This window comes from Lepisosteus platostomus, chromosome 20 (genome assembly GCF_059453375.1).
Source record: "Lepisosteus platostomus isolate fLepPlt1 chromosome 20, fLepPlt1.hap1, whole genome shotgun sequence".
In the NCBI taxonomy this organism is placed as follows: Eukaryota; Metazoa; Chordata; class Actinopteri; order Semionotiformes; family Lepisosteidae; genus Lepisosteus; species Lepisosteus platostomus.
The window spans coordinates 11,465,908-11,481,985 of NC_142630.1; the positions used below are offsets into that span (position 1 = coordinate 11,465,908).

Sequence of the window (16,078 nt, forward strand, 5' to 3'; positions counted from 1 at the left end):
TATATATAGGAGAATATAATGGGAATAGCTGAGGGCACTGCTTAAAGAAATATGTATTTTTGTAAAAACAGCAGTGTCATGAATAATCTCAGTTTTGCAATATTTCCTTTACATCTGCAGAGCGTCTGTAATTCTGTCATCCTACGATTGGTTTACCTAACACGTCAATCGGTTCTCGATAACCAATCAGCGAGCCTTTCTCACAGAGTTTCTGGTTTAGCCAATGAAGACAGGTGTGTGGGAGGGAGTGCGGGGGTCACGGGGTTAGCTGGCAGAAGTCACATGATTAGGAACACTGAAAGGGGGGTTGAGTTTCCTGAAACATCCTGGTAATCATGGTAAGTGTAGATATTGTTGAAAATCTCGTTTTAACGTCTTTTGAAGTCACGGGTTAAGGTTTTATCGCATCCGAATCATTGCATAAACCCAGCGTCCTTTTCTGCAATGCATTTAAAATAAAAGTATTTTAAAAAATCCCTTGCATGTACGGATGGGTGTTGTAAAGGCCTCGTCTCAGGCAGGCCTGTTGTTTTTCGTTTGCTGTCAGGAATGAAGTACATTAAGCACACTCACCTCCGCTGCCTTTAAAATGTAAGGTTTTAATTAAATTACAACAGAAACTAAATTGCTGAAAGCTCATGTGATGTTTTGCAAAGGGGTTTATGTTTACATTTCATGACAAGTTTTGAAAATGAAGAACTGCAGTTCCAGGCTATGGAAAAGGGGGAGGAGGGAGAAAGTATTTGCATTTGTAATTTACAGTACTGCGGTGTATCTGCGAACTTTATATGTTCATAAATAAAGACATTTCTCTTTAAGACGTGGATTGAACACGTGGTATATAGGAAACAAACGCATTCTAGTTTTTTATTCGTTTCAGTATTCGTTGCAGTATTCATTTCAGTATTTTATTTTTATTTGAAATATGTTTCGACATGCATTAGACTTTCCATGTAAAATAAACGATCTCGGCTCCAAAGGGCTCTGAACGCAAGCAGATACCTGATATTTCAGGTACTTACTCCAGCAATTCTGTAATGTTCTGTATTTTTGGGATATCAAACATTAAGACCATCACTGTGTTCACATTCACACTTGCTCATTATTTGCATACCTTGATTTGCAAGTTATTCATCATTGTCGGTTGCAGACTTCATATGTAGCTAACCTGTTTTATTTTATGTTTGTCCCAATTTCTGTTTTTAACGAAGTCCCAATTCCATACATCGAAGTGTTGCTGAAACAGTTAACTAGTTTTCAGCTGGAATTAAAGGCTACAGCATTCGTATTTAGAGAGGATATCACAGATGGTATTAAAGCAGCCACAGGATTAAAGAATGTCCTTTCTTAAATAAAAGCACATTCCCCATTAAATGTGTTAAGAGTTGTGTTGCTGATAATAAATAGTTTAATCGAATTATCACTACAAAAATGCATTTTAATTTGTATCTTCAAACGTTTGCTTCTGTCAGTGCTGGTTGATAGCTGTCAGATGATCTGTCACTTTTCCTGTGTATATCCTTATTGGTGTAGTGTTATCCCAGTGAGCTAGCTGAATAATAGTACTTGGGTGTCGAATGGCTTTTGAAAGCAATACCAATGTGTTAAATATGCAGAATACTTTACAGTGAAATGTTAAAGCACCTTTAGAAAGTAATACCAATGTGTAAAATATGCAGAACATTTTACAGTGAAATGTTAAAGCTTTACTTTTATTGCACCAAGAATGAGTAGTAGGTGTAATTAATGCCATCCCATAAACAATCAATATGTCAGAACAAAAAAAAAACATATTTGGTTGGGGAAAAATGAAGATGGAACTTTTTACCTCAACATATGTACCCTCTTCTCCGCAGTACATATCGGTATTCAATAGTTACATTGTGAAACATGCCCTCTTGAGACTTCCAAATACAGAGTTCCTGAACTAGAAATGCAGGAAGTCTGTAGTAATCTGGGTTTCATAACGGATAGAGGAACACAGAAGAACCTGATGATTTTGCTTGACAGCTGCATTTTATTTCTAACCTTTTCCCTCATGTCTTAACATTTTGTTATGTATTATTTGTATATAGCGGTTCCATTATTTGAAGATAAATACTGGGGGTTGTGTAATGGGTTGGTTAACTGAAATACATCATGAATCAAGTCCAGAAATGAAATGCTTATTTTCGTGAAAACCCTTGTGAACTTCTTCCCTGGTTTAAGAAATTAGATGGGTTTTCAGAAGCCAATCTGAAGAAGTGTTAACGGAGGCCTGGCGAAGATAATTAACTTTGAAAGCTGCAGCTTGCTTTGTTGCGATTGATCGCATGTGTCCAAAGTAATTTTTCAGCCAGAGGTTGTTTGTTTATGATTTCAGCCTACCACACAGCAGTCTCCACAAGATGAGCAGGAAAAGCTTCTTGATGAAGCTATTCAGGCTGTCAAGGTTCAGTCTTTTCAGATGAAACGCTGCCTGGTAAGATGTGGTGCCATTATGTATTTTCATGTACAAAAAGATTGTTTTTTTTTATTTTTGATAACTAATATTGCGTTTTATAGGACAAGAACAAGCTCATGGATGCTCTGAAACATGCATCCAACATGCTTGGCGAGTTACGAACCTCCATGCTGTCTCCTAAGAGTTACTATGAACTCTGTATCCTTTCATCAGCAACCTGATTTATGTTTTTCATCTTCAAAATGCACCGATCATGACTGAATTACTTGCATTGATTAAAAATACTTTTTTAACTTTTGGAGTTCCCATAAGTTATATGATTTTTGTAAAACAGTCTACATCTTAATGTTTGAAGTGTTTGAATTAATCAGAACACTGCTTTTGCATATTATTCACAAAACCATCAGGAAGCATGTTAAACAGTCTCTTGAGCTAGAAATAGCTGTTCTTCCTAACCTTCTAACAGATCTATGTCTTTGTATCTGAATACCACTGTGCATTAAAAAGGAATCTGTGTTTGATTTAAACATAATGGGAAATATTTTGTGGTTCTGAAATTCAACAAAATTACTTAAAATTTTAACACATGTATTTTCCCAAGGAAATTATTTCAAATTTGTGGTATTCACAGTGATATTTTAAGGTTTTCTATTAATCTGTAATCTAATTGTATTACATTTAACATTCATCCTAGAAACCGATATTCACAACTAAATGTTATAGTGCCTTTGAATTGTTTGTGGTGTTGACCATTTGATAAGTTATTATTATTTATTAGATTTGCCAAAATGCCTTAAATAGCAGATCAGGTAGATATGTTTAAACATTTGTTTTGTAATCAGCAATAATAAGGGAAATTTAGAGAAGTTAACAGCTATAATTGTATACATTCTGTCTTGATGGTGTGTTAGCTGCCAGGTCATCTGTAAAAGCTTCATTTTGATGACACAGTAAATGTGATGTTAACAATTTTAATAAACTGACATTATTCATCCAGAATACTGTACCTTAACTCAGTGTGTAGACATGGCAATCTCTGATGAACTGCATTACCTGGAGGTTTACTTGACTGATGAGTTTGCTAAGGGCAGAAAGGTGGCAGATCTATATGAGCTTGTCCAATATGCAGGAAATATTATCCCCCGCCTGTGAGTTTCCAATCCCAGCAGTGTGTTTTCTTGACAGCAAGTGAGATGATGAAGTTTACCCTTTCTAAAAGAAAGTCTCAAGTGTTTCTGGTTTACCTCTGGTTTAGCCATTCCAAATGGCTCTTTCAAACAACTTCATTTCTGTAGCACGTGTTAGGAAAATGTATCTGAAAATGTGACAGTATTATGCATTTTTGGTCTCAGTATCACATACACTGATAATTTTGAATACATTAGAACATATCTTGCAGAATATTTGAAAGATCCAAGAAATAATTAAATCAAATTAATTCAACTGTAAGTCCTCAGGGGATTAAGATTGCATTTCGTTATAAAAACCCTTGAGAATAAGATTTGAATGCAGTGCTAGTCATGTTTATTAGTAACAAAATACTGCCCGTCTGCTTTTATTTTTGTTTGTATTCCCATGCATGTGTCCAGGCTGTATCACCCTGTTTGATGTTGCCTTCTTTTTCCTGCTGACTTCCAGTTACTTGCTGATCACTGTGGGTGTGGTGTATGTGAGATCATTTCCTCAGTCTCGCAAGGATATCCTGAAAGACTTGGTGGAAATGTGCAGAGGAGTACAACATCCCCTCCGAGGTCTTTTCCTTCGAAACTACCTACTCCAGTGCACAAGAAACATTTTGCCGGATGATGGGGAACAGCCTGAGTAAGGCTGTTTCATCCTTCTCTTTCAAGTGGCATATTTCATTTTGTCATATTCAGACCCCTACATCAGCCTTGTAACATTAACTTTGCCATTAGAGAGTGAAGCCAGGAGTACTATCCCTAATTTCTCATCCCCTTTTCAGTTGATAATATCAGTGTGTTCAAAGAAGTAAAGTCAGTTGTAATTATTACCATGCTATGTTGGAAGGAGAAATTGTGATGCATCCTCATTTTAAAAGAGAACTTTCTGAATGACCGGCTCACTCCTTTTTTTAGAGAAAATTAATTTTAGTTTCATTTATGATTGCAGTAGGGTATATGCTTTATTTAATTTGCAGTATGAGAATTAATTTTATTTTGGGTATGGTCTACAAACCCCCTTATATGGGTTCTGAAGCTTATTAGATAGTGTAATGGAAAGTTTCCAAATTGTCCAAAAACATATGTCTGTATTGATTACAGTGCGAGCACTCCTTATTGCTTAAATTGAATGTTAGTTAAACACAGATGTGTATTTGGAAGTCTTGGCTTGTTCCAATTTCAGTTGTTTTTTTTCCCTCCCCAGAGAGGAGACGACTGGAGATATAAATGACTCGATGGACTTTGTACTCCTGAACTTTGCGGAGATGAACAAACTGTGGGTGCGAATGCAGCACCAGGGCCACAGCCGGGACCGTGAGAAGAGGGAGAGGGAGCGGCAGGAGTTGAGAATCCTTGTTGGAACCAACCTGGTTCGGCTGAGCCAGCTAGAGGGTGTCAATGTGGAAAAATACAAACAGGTACCATGGAAAGATCAGGGTTTAAAATTAATAAAGACATTTGAACCTTTTCAGTGGATTTACTCATATTTTTTAAACCATGTTGTTTTTAGTTTTTTTATCAGTATGTTTATCAGTATGGTTTCCTTGACTTGACCTTTTACCTCTGACTTCATCCCTATTGATCTGTTCCTTGTACAGGTGATTAAATGTATCATTTGATTCAATTACTTTAGGAATGCATGTGCTGTAATAAGCAGTGTTTTATTGATTTAAGTTTTATTGAATGTAATGAGACAAGGAAACAATTTCTAAATGTATGCCTTCGTTTAATTTTAAAACTGTATTTTATATTAAGTCTTTGGTTTACATTTGCAGTCTTTTAGGAGTTCACCAGGATTCTATTATTTTTGTAATTATTAGCCTTAATGGCTTCTTTAAAAAGCAAACATGGTACTCTTAAGCAAAGCTTAGGAGAAGGTAATTAAAATTAATAGTAATGCTAAGCAATGGGGATATAAATTATGTTTTATTAAAAATACAAAAAACAAATTAGAGAGACATTCAATATTGCCATTAATTAAGGAGTGTGTACAATGATTCTGAATGGAAGCAGAGCATTACTGGGACTCACGCTCCAGAGATGAGGCTATATCAAGAGGGTAAGCCTCTTGAGGTTTAGTATGGAAACACTTTACTTCAGAGTTATTTAGAGGGGAAAAAACAAGAAATGTCTACTTTGATATGCAAACTGTGCTTTGGCTGGGTGGTTTTCATCCTTGATTACATTTTTTAAACTTAATTGTCAGCCTGATCAAGGACAGTTAATATTCAGGGGAACATGCAAATAATTCAGGTGCTATTGAAAGGAAAAAGTATTGAGATGAATGAGCTTTACTCTTCTGCCCTTTTTAATTATCAGTTACATTTGACCGTTAAACACACGTCCCAGCTTCTTGGTTATTGAATGTCTTCTAAGGGATTCAATGACTATTAACATCTTAGTTTAAAATTTGTATTTTTATGCTGGGGTTGCAATTCTAAAAAGAAAAAAATGCACTTAAGTTACATTGTTAATTAAATAGCAAAGTGGGTGAAATTGCTGAAAAAATGTGTTGACTCTTTGGAGAACTTTTACCACCTTCTAAAAAACTGTTTTTAAAAATGTAGCTTAATGATGAATTAATAGATCAAGATATTGTATGACGCTCAAAGAGAGATGATGAACATGGAAATCAAATATTACTAATGTTTTTCCTTTTTTAACAGTTTTCCCTGGAACCAATCAGGCTTTAAGTACTTGTTTTATAAAACATCCGTTATTCACACCTTGTATTGGAAAATGAGTAATCCAAGTGTTCTACTCATTTTAATGTATCGCATTATGAAACATCTGTCTCAGCTTATGTCAATTGCTGGTTTTTTTTTCAGATTGTGCTGCCTGGGATCTTGGAGCAGGTAGTCAATTGCAGAGACGCCCTGGCTCAGGAATACCTCATGGAATGTATTATTCAGGTAATTATTAACATTGAACCTAAACATAGGCCTTCTCATAATTCCACAACCTGATTCACATAACAGAGTGCCAAGATGGGCATTTGTGCATTTGAAGCTCTTGAACTTGAGATGTTTTTTTTTATTTGACCTTTACCTGTAATTCTGCTTTATGTCTAAACCACATCACACTTGTAGTGTTTTTTTCCTAAATTACTGATGCATAGTCACTAAAGCTACAAGTGTTGGTATACGTAAATTATGGTGCTTTAGAGCTTTTGTGTCCAGAGGCCTTGCATTTCAATACAGTACCTCGGAAAGCTGTCCAGAGTGTGTTGTTGACCTCCTGGAAATAATCTACTGAACACGGTCATCAGCTCTTCAGCTGCACTTTTTATGGCTGTGATATCTCTCCTTTGTTTCAGGTTTTTCCTGATGAGTTTCATTTGCAGACTCTCAACCCATTCCTGCGTGCCTGTGCTGAGCTACACCAGCATGTTAATGTCAAAAACATCATTATTGCATTGATTGACAGGTAAGACAAATGATTTATGTCAGTTATGCAAAGCTGATCATTGTTTAAGAAAATGTCCAAGTTCAATTTCTGTTACAGCCTTGAAAAACAAGTAAATCTCTGTTTTTTGGTTTGTTTTTCAGACTTGCTTTATTTGCTCACAGAGAGGATGGCCCCGGTATTCCGGCAGATATTAAATTGTTTGATATTTTCTCACAGCAAGTAGCTACAGTTATACAGGTAAGAAGGCTTATTTAGCTCTCCGGGTATCTGAAGTATATGAATGCATATTAGACTTTCTCTTTTTATCCTCTTTTTTTTCTCTTCTTTTTTGTCCATTGATTTGAACTTTCATTCAGTTTTGACCTTTCCTTTTTCCAGTCACGACAGGACATGCCATCTGAGGATGTGGTTTCATTGCAAGTGTCCCTCATTAACTTGGCAATGAAATGTTATCCTGACCGAGTGGACTATGTTGACAAAGTTTTGGAGACAACTGTTGAAATATTTAACAAATTGAACCTTGAACAGTGAGTAAAAGGCCATAATATTTATGAATTAATTGATGATGAGGTAATGATGAGCTCCTTAATAGTACACTGCTTTTTAAAAGTCTTACAGATTTTAGACTCATTTTTATGTTATGAGCATCAACATATTATTTAAAGCTTTTATCTACTAGTTTATCTACTGTTGTTAACAGCTCAGTTTTGGGGAGCAAAAACCAAACTGGTCGTTTAGTGATCTTTTAGTTTACAATAATGTACAATGTACACATTATTTCATGAATTAACACCCACAATTATCAAACTAGATGTTTCCCAGTTCTTATATACATCTACAATATTAGCCTCATGTAGTGTCTGGCTGAATACCCTTCATGAATATGTTTATTGATGCACTTCCTTCTGCGGTGAGGTCACTTTAAAGCACAATTTGCTCTTAAGTGGTTTCTAGAGACTGAAAAAAATGTAAAAAAATAGCAACACTTCTTCATTCAAACTGTTTTTTTGAAAGCATGGTTTTTATTTTTACAGTAGACATGTCATAACAGAATATGCAGGCAACCTGAGTTGGATTATTACAAGAAAGCACTGATGTGCTGACCTAAAAAAAATCATCTCATTCATTTCCCAACATGGATTTCTTTCCTCAAAATAGAAAACAAGTAACATCTTTTAATAGGTGCTATTCTGTTCTGTATTCACATTGCTGGTAATCTGCTATAACATCCTTGCAAGATGGATGCTTCATCACCCATGTTATTTCTCACTGAATCTTTAGATCTGGGGCAGAGAATAGTTAAATGTTTGTGCAAATGCTAGATCAATTGAAGAAATTCCTAGTAAGAAGACATAGGCTATATTTGGGTGATAAAACTGCTAATTGTGTTTTATATTTTAATGCTTTAGTGTTTTGATATATTAGTAGACATTATTATTTAAAATATTTATAATATTCACATCCTTTATGCCTGTAGTCTGCTGATATTTTTAAATTCCTGTATAAGTCTGAATTTATAAACAGAGGTTTTACAGGCTGGAATCTGGCATTGCTTTTTTTTCTTATTTTGCTGTTTTTCCTACTTTTGTTTGAATGTCTTTTTTTGGTAAATTGGATTCTCTAAGCTCAGATAGACAAAATACATGGGGTGGTGTGTTAGGGTTTCAAAACAGTAGACAGGCATGACGCAATAGTTATGTTTCCAGTTTTCACCTACTGGCAAAAATATGTAGTCAGAATGATAATTTATTTAAAAATATTACTGGTGATATTTGTTTCTGTGATTTTTCAGGAAATCAGTTTTAGATTGTTAGGTTTTTAGTTGGAGATGGAAAAAAAACTGGGGTATTTTGTTTTTGGTGCACAAAAGCTTCTAAAAGGTCCAGGCTGTGCAATTTACTGCTTTAAAATGTGCTGATGGAATATTTACTCTTCAGCACGATTCTGGACATTGACCAGCTGTGGAGCACTGCATCATCCACAAATAATATATGGCATTTTATGGTCCCAAGGAATTATAATGGTCTAAACAGATTTTTTTTTCCTCTCTGTTAAAGTATCGCCACCAGCAGTGCAGTATCAAAAGAACTGACAAGGCTTTTGAAGATTCCAGTTGACACCTACAACAACATTCTGACAGTACTAAAGCTAAAACACTTCCATCCAGTGTTTGAGTACTTTGATTACGAGTCGAGGAAGAGCATGAGTTGCTACGTCCTTAGTAATACCCTGGATTACAGCACTGAGATTGTCTTGCAGGAACAGGTAGGGTTTGTTTTTGGTACAGTTACATTTTTAAAACAGTGCGTCTAGCTTGTGCTGAGATGGCTCTGCTGATGTTTCTTTGTGTATCATTCTTACGAGCGGAATATTTCTATGTTTTGCATAATTACTGCCTTTTTGGGTGCTTGACTAACATGCCTGGTTTTCATTGAAGTCCTCTGAGCTATTATGAAATTGAGTATGATGAGCATTTTTGTGATCATAGCATTCATCAAAGATTTTTTAATATTAAGAGGTAAATATAACAAGACGCTAATCAGTTTTAGTGGCAAAAACTCAGTGTAGTTATCATCAGAAAAATGGCAGTTGTGGCAGATTGATTACATTTTATTGAACAGACATGACAGTTTAAATGTGCTGATTATCATTTGTGATCAGCAAGGTTGATCAGAAGGGAGGTGCCATGAAAGTTGGGGGACAGTAGCAGATGTGGCCACCTTTGTGAGTGTTTCCAGCTCATGCTTTGCATTGGTTGCAAATGAAATAGAAACCTGAAACCACGTCTGTCTTCTAGCTCTACATTTAAGTTTTTGCCAGGCCCAGCTGTGTCATGGGAATGTTTCCAGACTAGCTATAGGCCAAGGTCTGAAACAGTTTCAGTTTGTCCCTGCTTCTAGGTAATCATGGTAAACTAGGTAGTTATTATAGAAACTTTTTACACGCTTATACCATTAACTAAACCAACATAGGTTTTAGTATAAAGTAAATAGAACAATTTTCTGCCAAAATAAAGCTATTTTTACAAATAGGTTTCATATTCACATCATGTGAACCCTGTTCCATTTTATGAAAAATGTGCTCAATTTTCCAAAATTTTGTCATACAGGTGGAGCCTTAGGTAAGCAAATTGTTTTGGGAATAAAAGGGTATTTTCTGATTTATTCCTGGGAAGGGATTTAGAAGATTTTCTGCATAGACCTAGTTATTGATTCACAGTCCTATTAGTGCCATTGGAAGATGAGTAACCTACAGTTAGCCATGCTGTGAAAATCAACTTGATGGCAGGTGATGACCTTCAAGTGCTTTTAGTGCTGGTATATGATGATCTGTTTGTGCAAGTCAGGCGAGCTGCCTTCTGCTTTTCTGTTGATTTATTATTCCTGGACAGTATTAGGACGTTTAAAATTCATTGGACATAACACTTAACCGCATTTTGAGATGTTTGCGGTAATTCAGCTTAAACTTGAAGCTAATCTTCCAGAACAGTTGGAGTATGTTAATTGAAGTTATGTATTCATTGTCTGGTGTATAATGTTGTATAAATATATAATCGATTGAAATATACTTGTTTTTGGAGCTGCTATCTTATAGGTTTCTAACCACAGCATAATATCACAAACTTGAGTTGAATATTTCTGTTTTCATTTTTAACATGGTAGGTGGATGACATCCTGAACCTGGTCTCGACACTGATCCAGGATCAGCCTGACCAGCCTGCTGAGGACCCTGATCCTGAGGATTTTGGCGAGGAGCAGAGCCTTGTGGGAAGGTTTATTCATCTTCTGCACTCTGAGGACCCAGACCAGCAATATTTGGTATTCAGTCTTAAATTGTCTGCTCTGACAGTTAAATATTACTGAAATAGGTGACAGAAGTACTTGGTATCTCACGTTTCCAGTGAGCTAAGAATCTAGTTTGTGATTGCTGAAGGACAATCACTTCATGCTGAGTAACGATTTTTGTTTTGTTTGTCGCCCCACTGTAATCAGAGAAATTTCCACATTTCCTTCAGTCCCTTTTTTATCAATCTATTTAATAGAAGCTGAATTGACTTGTTTTTTGTGTACACCACGAGAAGCTTTTCCTTAATTAAATTATGAGTAGATAGACCTATGTAAAGGAGGGTAATGCAATGTTTATGGATAGCAGGTTTTAAATTGACTGCTGTTATAATTAAATTGGACCATCATATTTGAACTTGTTACAGCAAACATGGCTGGCCTGTTGCCTTTGATATTTCATCCTCAAATAAAATAAGAAACTGTCTTGAAGCATTATTTAATGTAGGAGACATTTCAGCAAACTCGGAGAATGTTTACATGGCATAATGAATTATAAGGTATCAGAAAAGACCTGGATTTCTATACACAAACACTTTTATGTTCAGGATTTTTTTATTTTACAGATTTATAAGCTCGAGTCATCTAAGAGTGTGCACAATCTATGATTTCCCAAATAAGTCATTTTAACTTTGTTAGAATGTTTTTAATTTAAATGTGGGCAGTTCTCATGAGGTTGTTGTTTTCATCTCGTTCAGATTTTAAACACAGCCAGGAAACACTTTGGTGCTGGAGGGAATCAGAGGATTCGCTTCACACTACCCCCTTTGGTATTTGCAGCTTATCAGTTGGCTTTCCGTTACAAAGAGAACTCCAAAGTGGTGGGTGTTACAGGCTTTGTTTTTTTTATAAGTTCTCAATGGGTCTGTAGCACTTGAGGTTCAACATTTGACTGTCTTGTTACACTCTGCACGGAATGTACATTTTTATTATTTGGTTTCTTTTGGAGAAATTCCTTTTGATCTTTGTGTTTTTGGAGTATGTTACTGTTCTAGTACTCAGTTTTTTTTTCAATATTTCTATAATCACTTTTAGAAAGGTCTTTGAGTGCATTTTAGTCCCAGCCTATTCTATATTTTTCTTCTTCTCTGTATCATTTCTTTGCGGTGATACTAATACATGCAATATAATTATAATAATAACAATAGTTAATAAGGTCATAATAAATCAGACTCAATATAAATAAGTGCATAGGCAGCAGATAAAAGCCAATGCTGTTCAGAAATTAAGGGTTGAGGGAAAAATATGTGTAGTCCTTGTGAGGTTTTTAGTTTAATTTCAAATAGGAATGTGTGCATGTGTGCAGGGTGCCTGTCTTTTTCAGTATGATAATCCATTATCTTCAGTTGTTCATAATGGATGTAAACACATTCTCTCTGATAGAAAAAAACACTGCTCCCCATTTGTATTAATGTTTTTTTTCATTCTCTCTCTATTAGAAGGTTTAACTTTTTTGTGTAGGATGCTATCACCATCACCATTGATAAATGCTTTCAAATACCTTGATATGCAGATATAAAAATACATGAACAATGTAATTTTTAAGTAATGTAATTTTGACCCCCCCCTCCCTATGAAATAAGATAGAGTGAAGAGGGAGTAGATGGGTTGTCTGTTCATTTTTGTTATTTGTTCCACTCAGGATGACAAGTGGGAGAAGAAGTGTCAGAAGATTTTTTCCTTCGCCCACCAGACCATCAGTGCACTGATCAAGGCTGAGCTGGCTGAACTGCCCCTTCGGCTGTTCTTACAGGGGGCGCTAGCAGCCGGGGAAATTGGCTTTGAGAACCATGAAACTGTGGCATACGAGTTCATGTCACAGGTAAACCTGGAGGGCAAGCACGACATGCTTAATTCATGTTATTTCTGGCGGTGATACGGAATTCAGCACTGAGCCAGGCTACGTTTAACCTTCCCAGTAAAGAAGTCTTCCGCACCATCTATGCTAAAAGTTTCAGATCAGTATGGGTGCTCTCAAAATACATTAAGATGGGTAAATGCTTTTACCCATCTGGATATAATGTATATATAAAATAATTTTATTTTGTATTAGTATTACCTTTTTTTGCATAATTGTAAATGCTAATTGCACTGAATCGGGAATCATCAGAAATCGGAAAAGTGTGGAAAATGTTAGATTAGTGTGAATTAATCCAAGAAAGCAGAGATGTAATATTGGAACATATTAATGTTTTTCAGGCCTTTTCCCTTTACGAGGATGAAATCAGTGATTCTAAGGCACAGCTAGCAGCAATCACTTTAATAATTGGAACATTTGAAAGGATGAAATGTTTCAGTGAAGAGAATCATGAACCTTTGAGGACACAGTGTGCACTGGCAGCTTCCAAACTCCTGAAGAAACCAGATCAATGTCGCGCTGTCAGCATCTGTGCACATCTCTTCTGGTCTGGCAGAAACACAGATAAGAATGGAGAAGAGGTATGCGATTAATTGTTTGCTTTTATGCACCATATGAATATTATTTAGTTTTATGTGGAAACAAGCAAAATTAAAGAGTATGTGATACATTAGTACTTCGTAAACACAGCCTTCGGTGGCTGAAAGTCAAGCTGATGGGTATAGAATACACAATGGTTTTGTTTGGCATTCGTGCCTTTTTATTTTTAGCTTCTCTGCGATGTGTAGCACATTATGTGATCTTTAATATAGTGTCATATTTTAGTAAAAGCAAAGAGTTCTCGCTTTTAGTTTTTGAAGTACACAACTTAGGATTCTTTCAAAATGTTTTTCAGTAACATTTCTTAAAGCTGTGAAAAATGCTAATTATAAATAATAAGGAATAATACTTAGAAAAGTTTTTAATTTGACTAGCACTGCTTTGAATGATTTGAGTGCTGTTCGAATTCTCATGGCTCGTGAAATTCAGAGTACTGAAGGACAGGAAAAAGTGTAAAAAGGTGTCTAAACAAAAGCATGGAGACATTTCAATACTATAAAGGCAAAGAGGGCATAGTTGCTGGACTTTCCACTTGATTCCATCCCTTGAAATATATGTTTAATTATTTGGATAGATATTGGTCTGATGTATCCTTTAGTATATTTTTCAGTCTCACCAGCTAACAAGAACCAACAAATAACATTTCAGTGGTTCTTAAGAAAGATTTCATGCCAATTATTTAAATAAAGTAACCATGTTTATGTGTGTTTATATATATTAAACATCATTGGTTTTCAGATTCATGATGGGAAGAGAGTAATGGAGTGCTTGAAGAAAGCCCTAAAGATAGCCAATCAGTGCATGGACCCATCATTGCAGGTCCAGCTCTTTATCGAAATCCTAAACAGATACATCTTTTTCTTCGAAAAAGAAAATGATGCGGTAAGACTTACATATTTTATTTACTATTTTCTTATGGGATATTAAAAATATTAGTTTTTTTCCGCAGTTGTGTGATTCTGCCGCTTTGATAACTTACTCTTTAAGGAACAGGGAGAAACATTTAATTGGAGCAAAGCTGTTGTACAGAGTTTTTTGTTCTGTGCATCTTGGTATGTAATATGGAGTTTGGTCTTGATCTTTTTGTTTTGTAATAGTCAGGGAATGTTGATAATAGATCTTAGACTGATTGATCTTTACCCAACAGAAACCCCTACTGGCACCTATGAATGTCATTAGGAAAGTAGCAGTTGATCTTAACCATGTGCTCAAATAAAATAAAGTGCATTGTAAAACACATGCAGTGGAGTATTTTGTTGTCATCCATGGTGTGTCAACAAGTTCTATTAAATAAAATTATCGTAGGTTTGTTCCATTTTATAGAAAATAAATCATACAAAGATCGGTGGTTTTGCGTTGAGTCTTATTAAATAATGGTCTATATGCAGTCATCTTTGAATAAGGAACTTAAGAAAATGTGGTCAACAAAAATAGTGCAAATATATGTTATCTGACACTGATTTTTCAGGTCACCGTGCAAGTCCTCAACCAACTCATCCAGAAGATAAGAGAAGATCTTCCAAACCTAGAGGCAAGCGAGGAAACAGAGCAAATTAACAAACACTTTCACAACACACTGGAGCATTTGCGCCTGCGGAAAGAGTCTCCTGAAGCTGATGGACCAAATTATGAAGGTCTTGTTCTGTAGAGGGCACAGTGCACTAACTATTCCATCCAGTGGCTAAATTCCTCCCCTTATCTGCCCCATTTTTTTTGGTTTGGTTTTCTTTATTTTGACCTACTACATTTTAGTGTTAGATTTTTGTAGAGAGTGCCTTTAAAAGGTGTAAGGAACACAAGGCTTCCATTGTCCTTTGGCCTAGCACTTCTCTCGCATTTCTCCATTTACTGTTAAAACTGCAGGTTGAAACCAGTGCCCCCCTGCTGCTCCCCACCCCAATCCTCATTAAGGCAAACTAATTGCAGAATATTCTGGTTTCATGTATTTAGCGAGATTCACAGATTCACAGGTTTGCCTGTGATGTTCACCCCAGTTTGTGGAAGGATAACATTCTAATCTAATGACTTCATTTGTGTTATGTATTCTTGCTTCTGTATGTCTTATTTGTCCTGTATTGTTGTGTTCCAAAGTGGCAGCAGATGCACATTTTAGTGTTACTTTGTGGAACAGCGACAACTGCAGAATATAAATGTTCTTGGGACAACTTTTTCTTGGGATTCTCATTGCATTCTTCACTTAAAGCAGACAAGTATGTTGTCCAGGTTAAAGTACATTAATGCATGTATGTATGGAAACGTAAAAAAAAGAAAAACAGATTTGTGCTATAAGACCTATGTATGGTACATATGAGTGAATATACAAGCTAGACATTGGTCACAACATGTTATGGTCAACTTTGATCCAAGAAACAAAATATGAATGTTTTTGTTTGAGTTTATTTTCAATCTGGATTTTTCTTCTATAATGTATGTATAACCTTGTTGTAAATCAGTAAAAATACATCATCGATATCACATTATTTGCACAATTAAACAATAAATTACAATTAACCATATTATTGAACAGCAAGGCATCCTGCTGAATTTTATTTCTCACTTTGTATTATTTAGAACCAATTATTGCTAAAAGTTTTATACTTCCAGGGTTACAAAGGACTCACAGTATTTTCAGTTAACTGTTATCCTGACTAATTTTGCTGAAGTACTAATTCAGTCATAATGTTTTATGATTACATAATGATATATGAAGAGATTTAATGTGTATAAAATCTACAACGTTAATAAG

The 16,078-nt window shown here is 35.5% G+C and overlaps 1 protein-coding gene across 1 annotated transcript; it reads left to right on the forward strand.

Annotated features, from left to right (window-relative positions):
• The first annotated feature begins 234 nt into the window (after nucleotides 1–234).
• On the forward strand, nucleotides 235–15,848 carry vps35 (VPS35 retromer complex component). The gene is made up of 17 exons (XM_088614297.1): nucleotides 235–338; nucleotides 2,363–2,461; nucleotides 2,545–2,641; nucleotides 3,468–3,591; nucleotides 4,082–4,264; nucleotides 4,829–5,042; nucleotides 6,453–6,536; nucleotides 6,941–7,050; nucleotides 7,173–7,269; nucleotides 7,411–7,559; nucleotides 9,090–9,297; nucleotides 10,695–10,850; nucleotides 11,573–11,695; nucleotides 12,517–12,696; nucleotides 13,074–13,313; nucleotides 14,071–14,214; nucleotides 14,801–15,848. Exons 1-17 carry the CDS (start codon nucleotides 336–338, stop codon nucleotides 14,978–14,980), a joined length of 2,391 nt encoding a protein of 796 aa, XP_088470423.1. The 5' UTR covers nucleotides 235–335; the 3' UTR covers nucleotides 14,981–15,848.
• The last annotated feature ends 230 nt before the right edge of the window (nucleotides 15,849–16,078 follow it).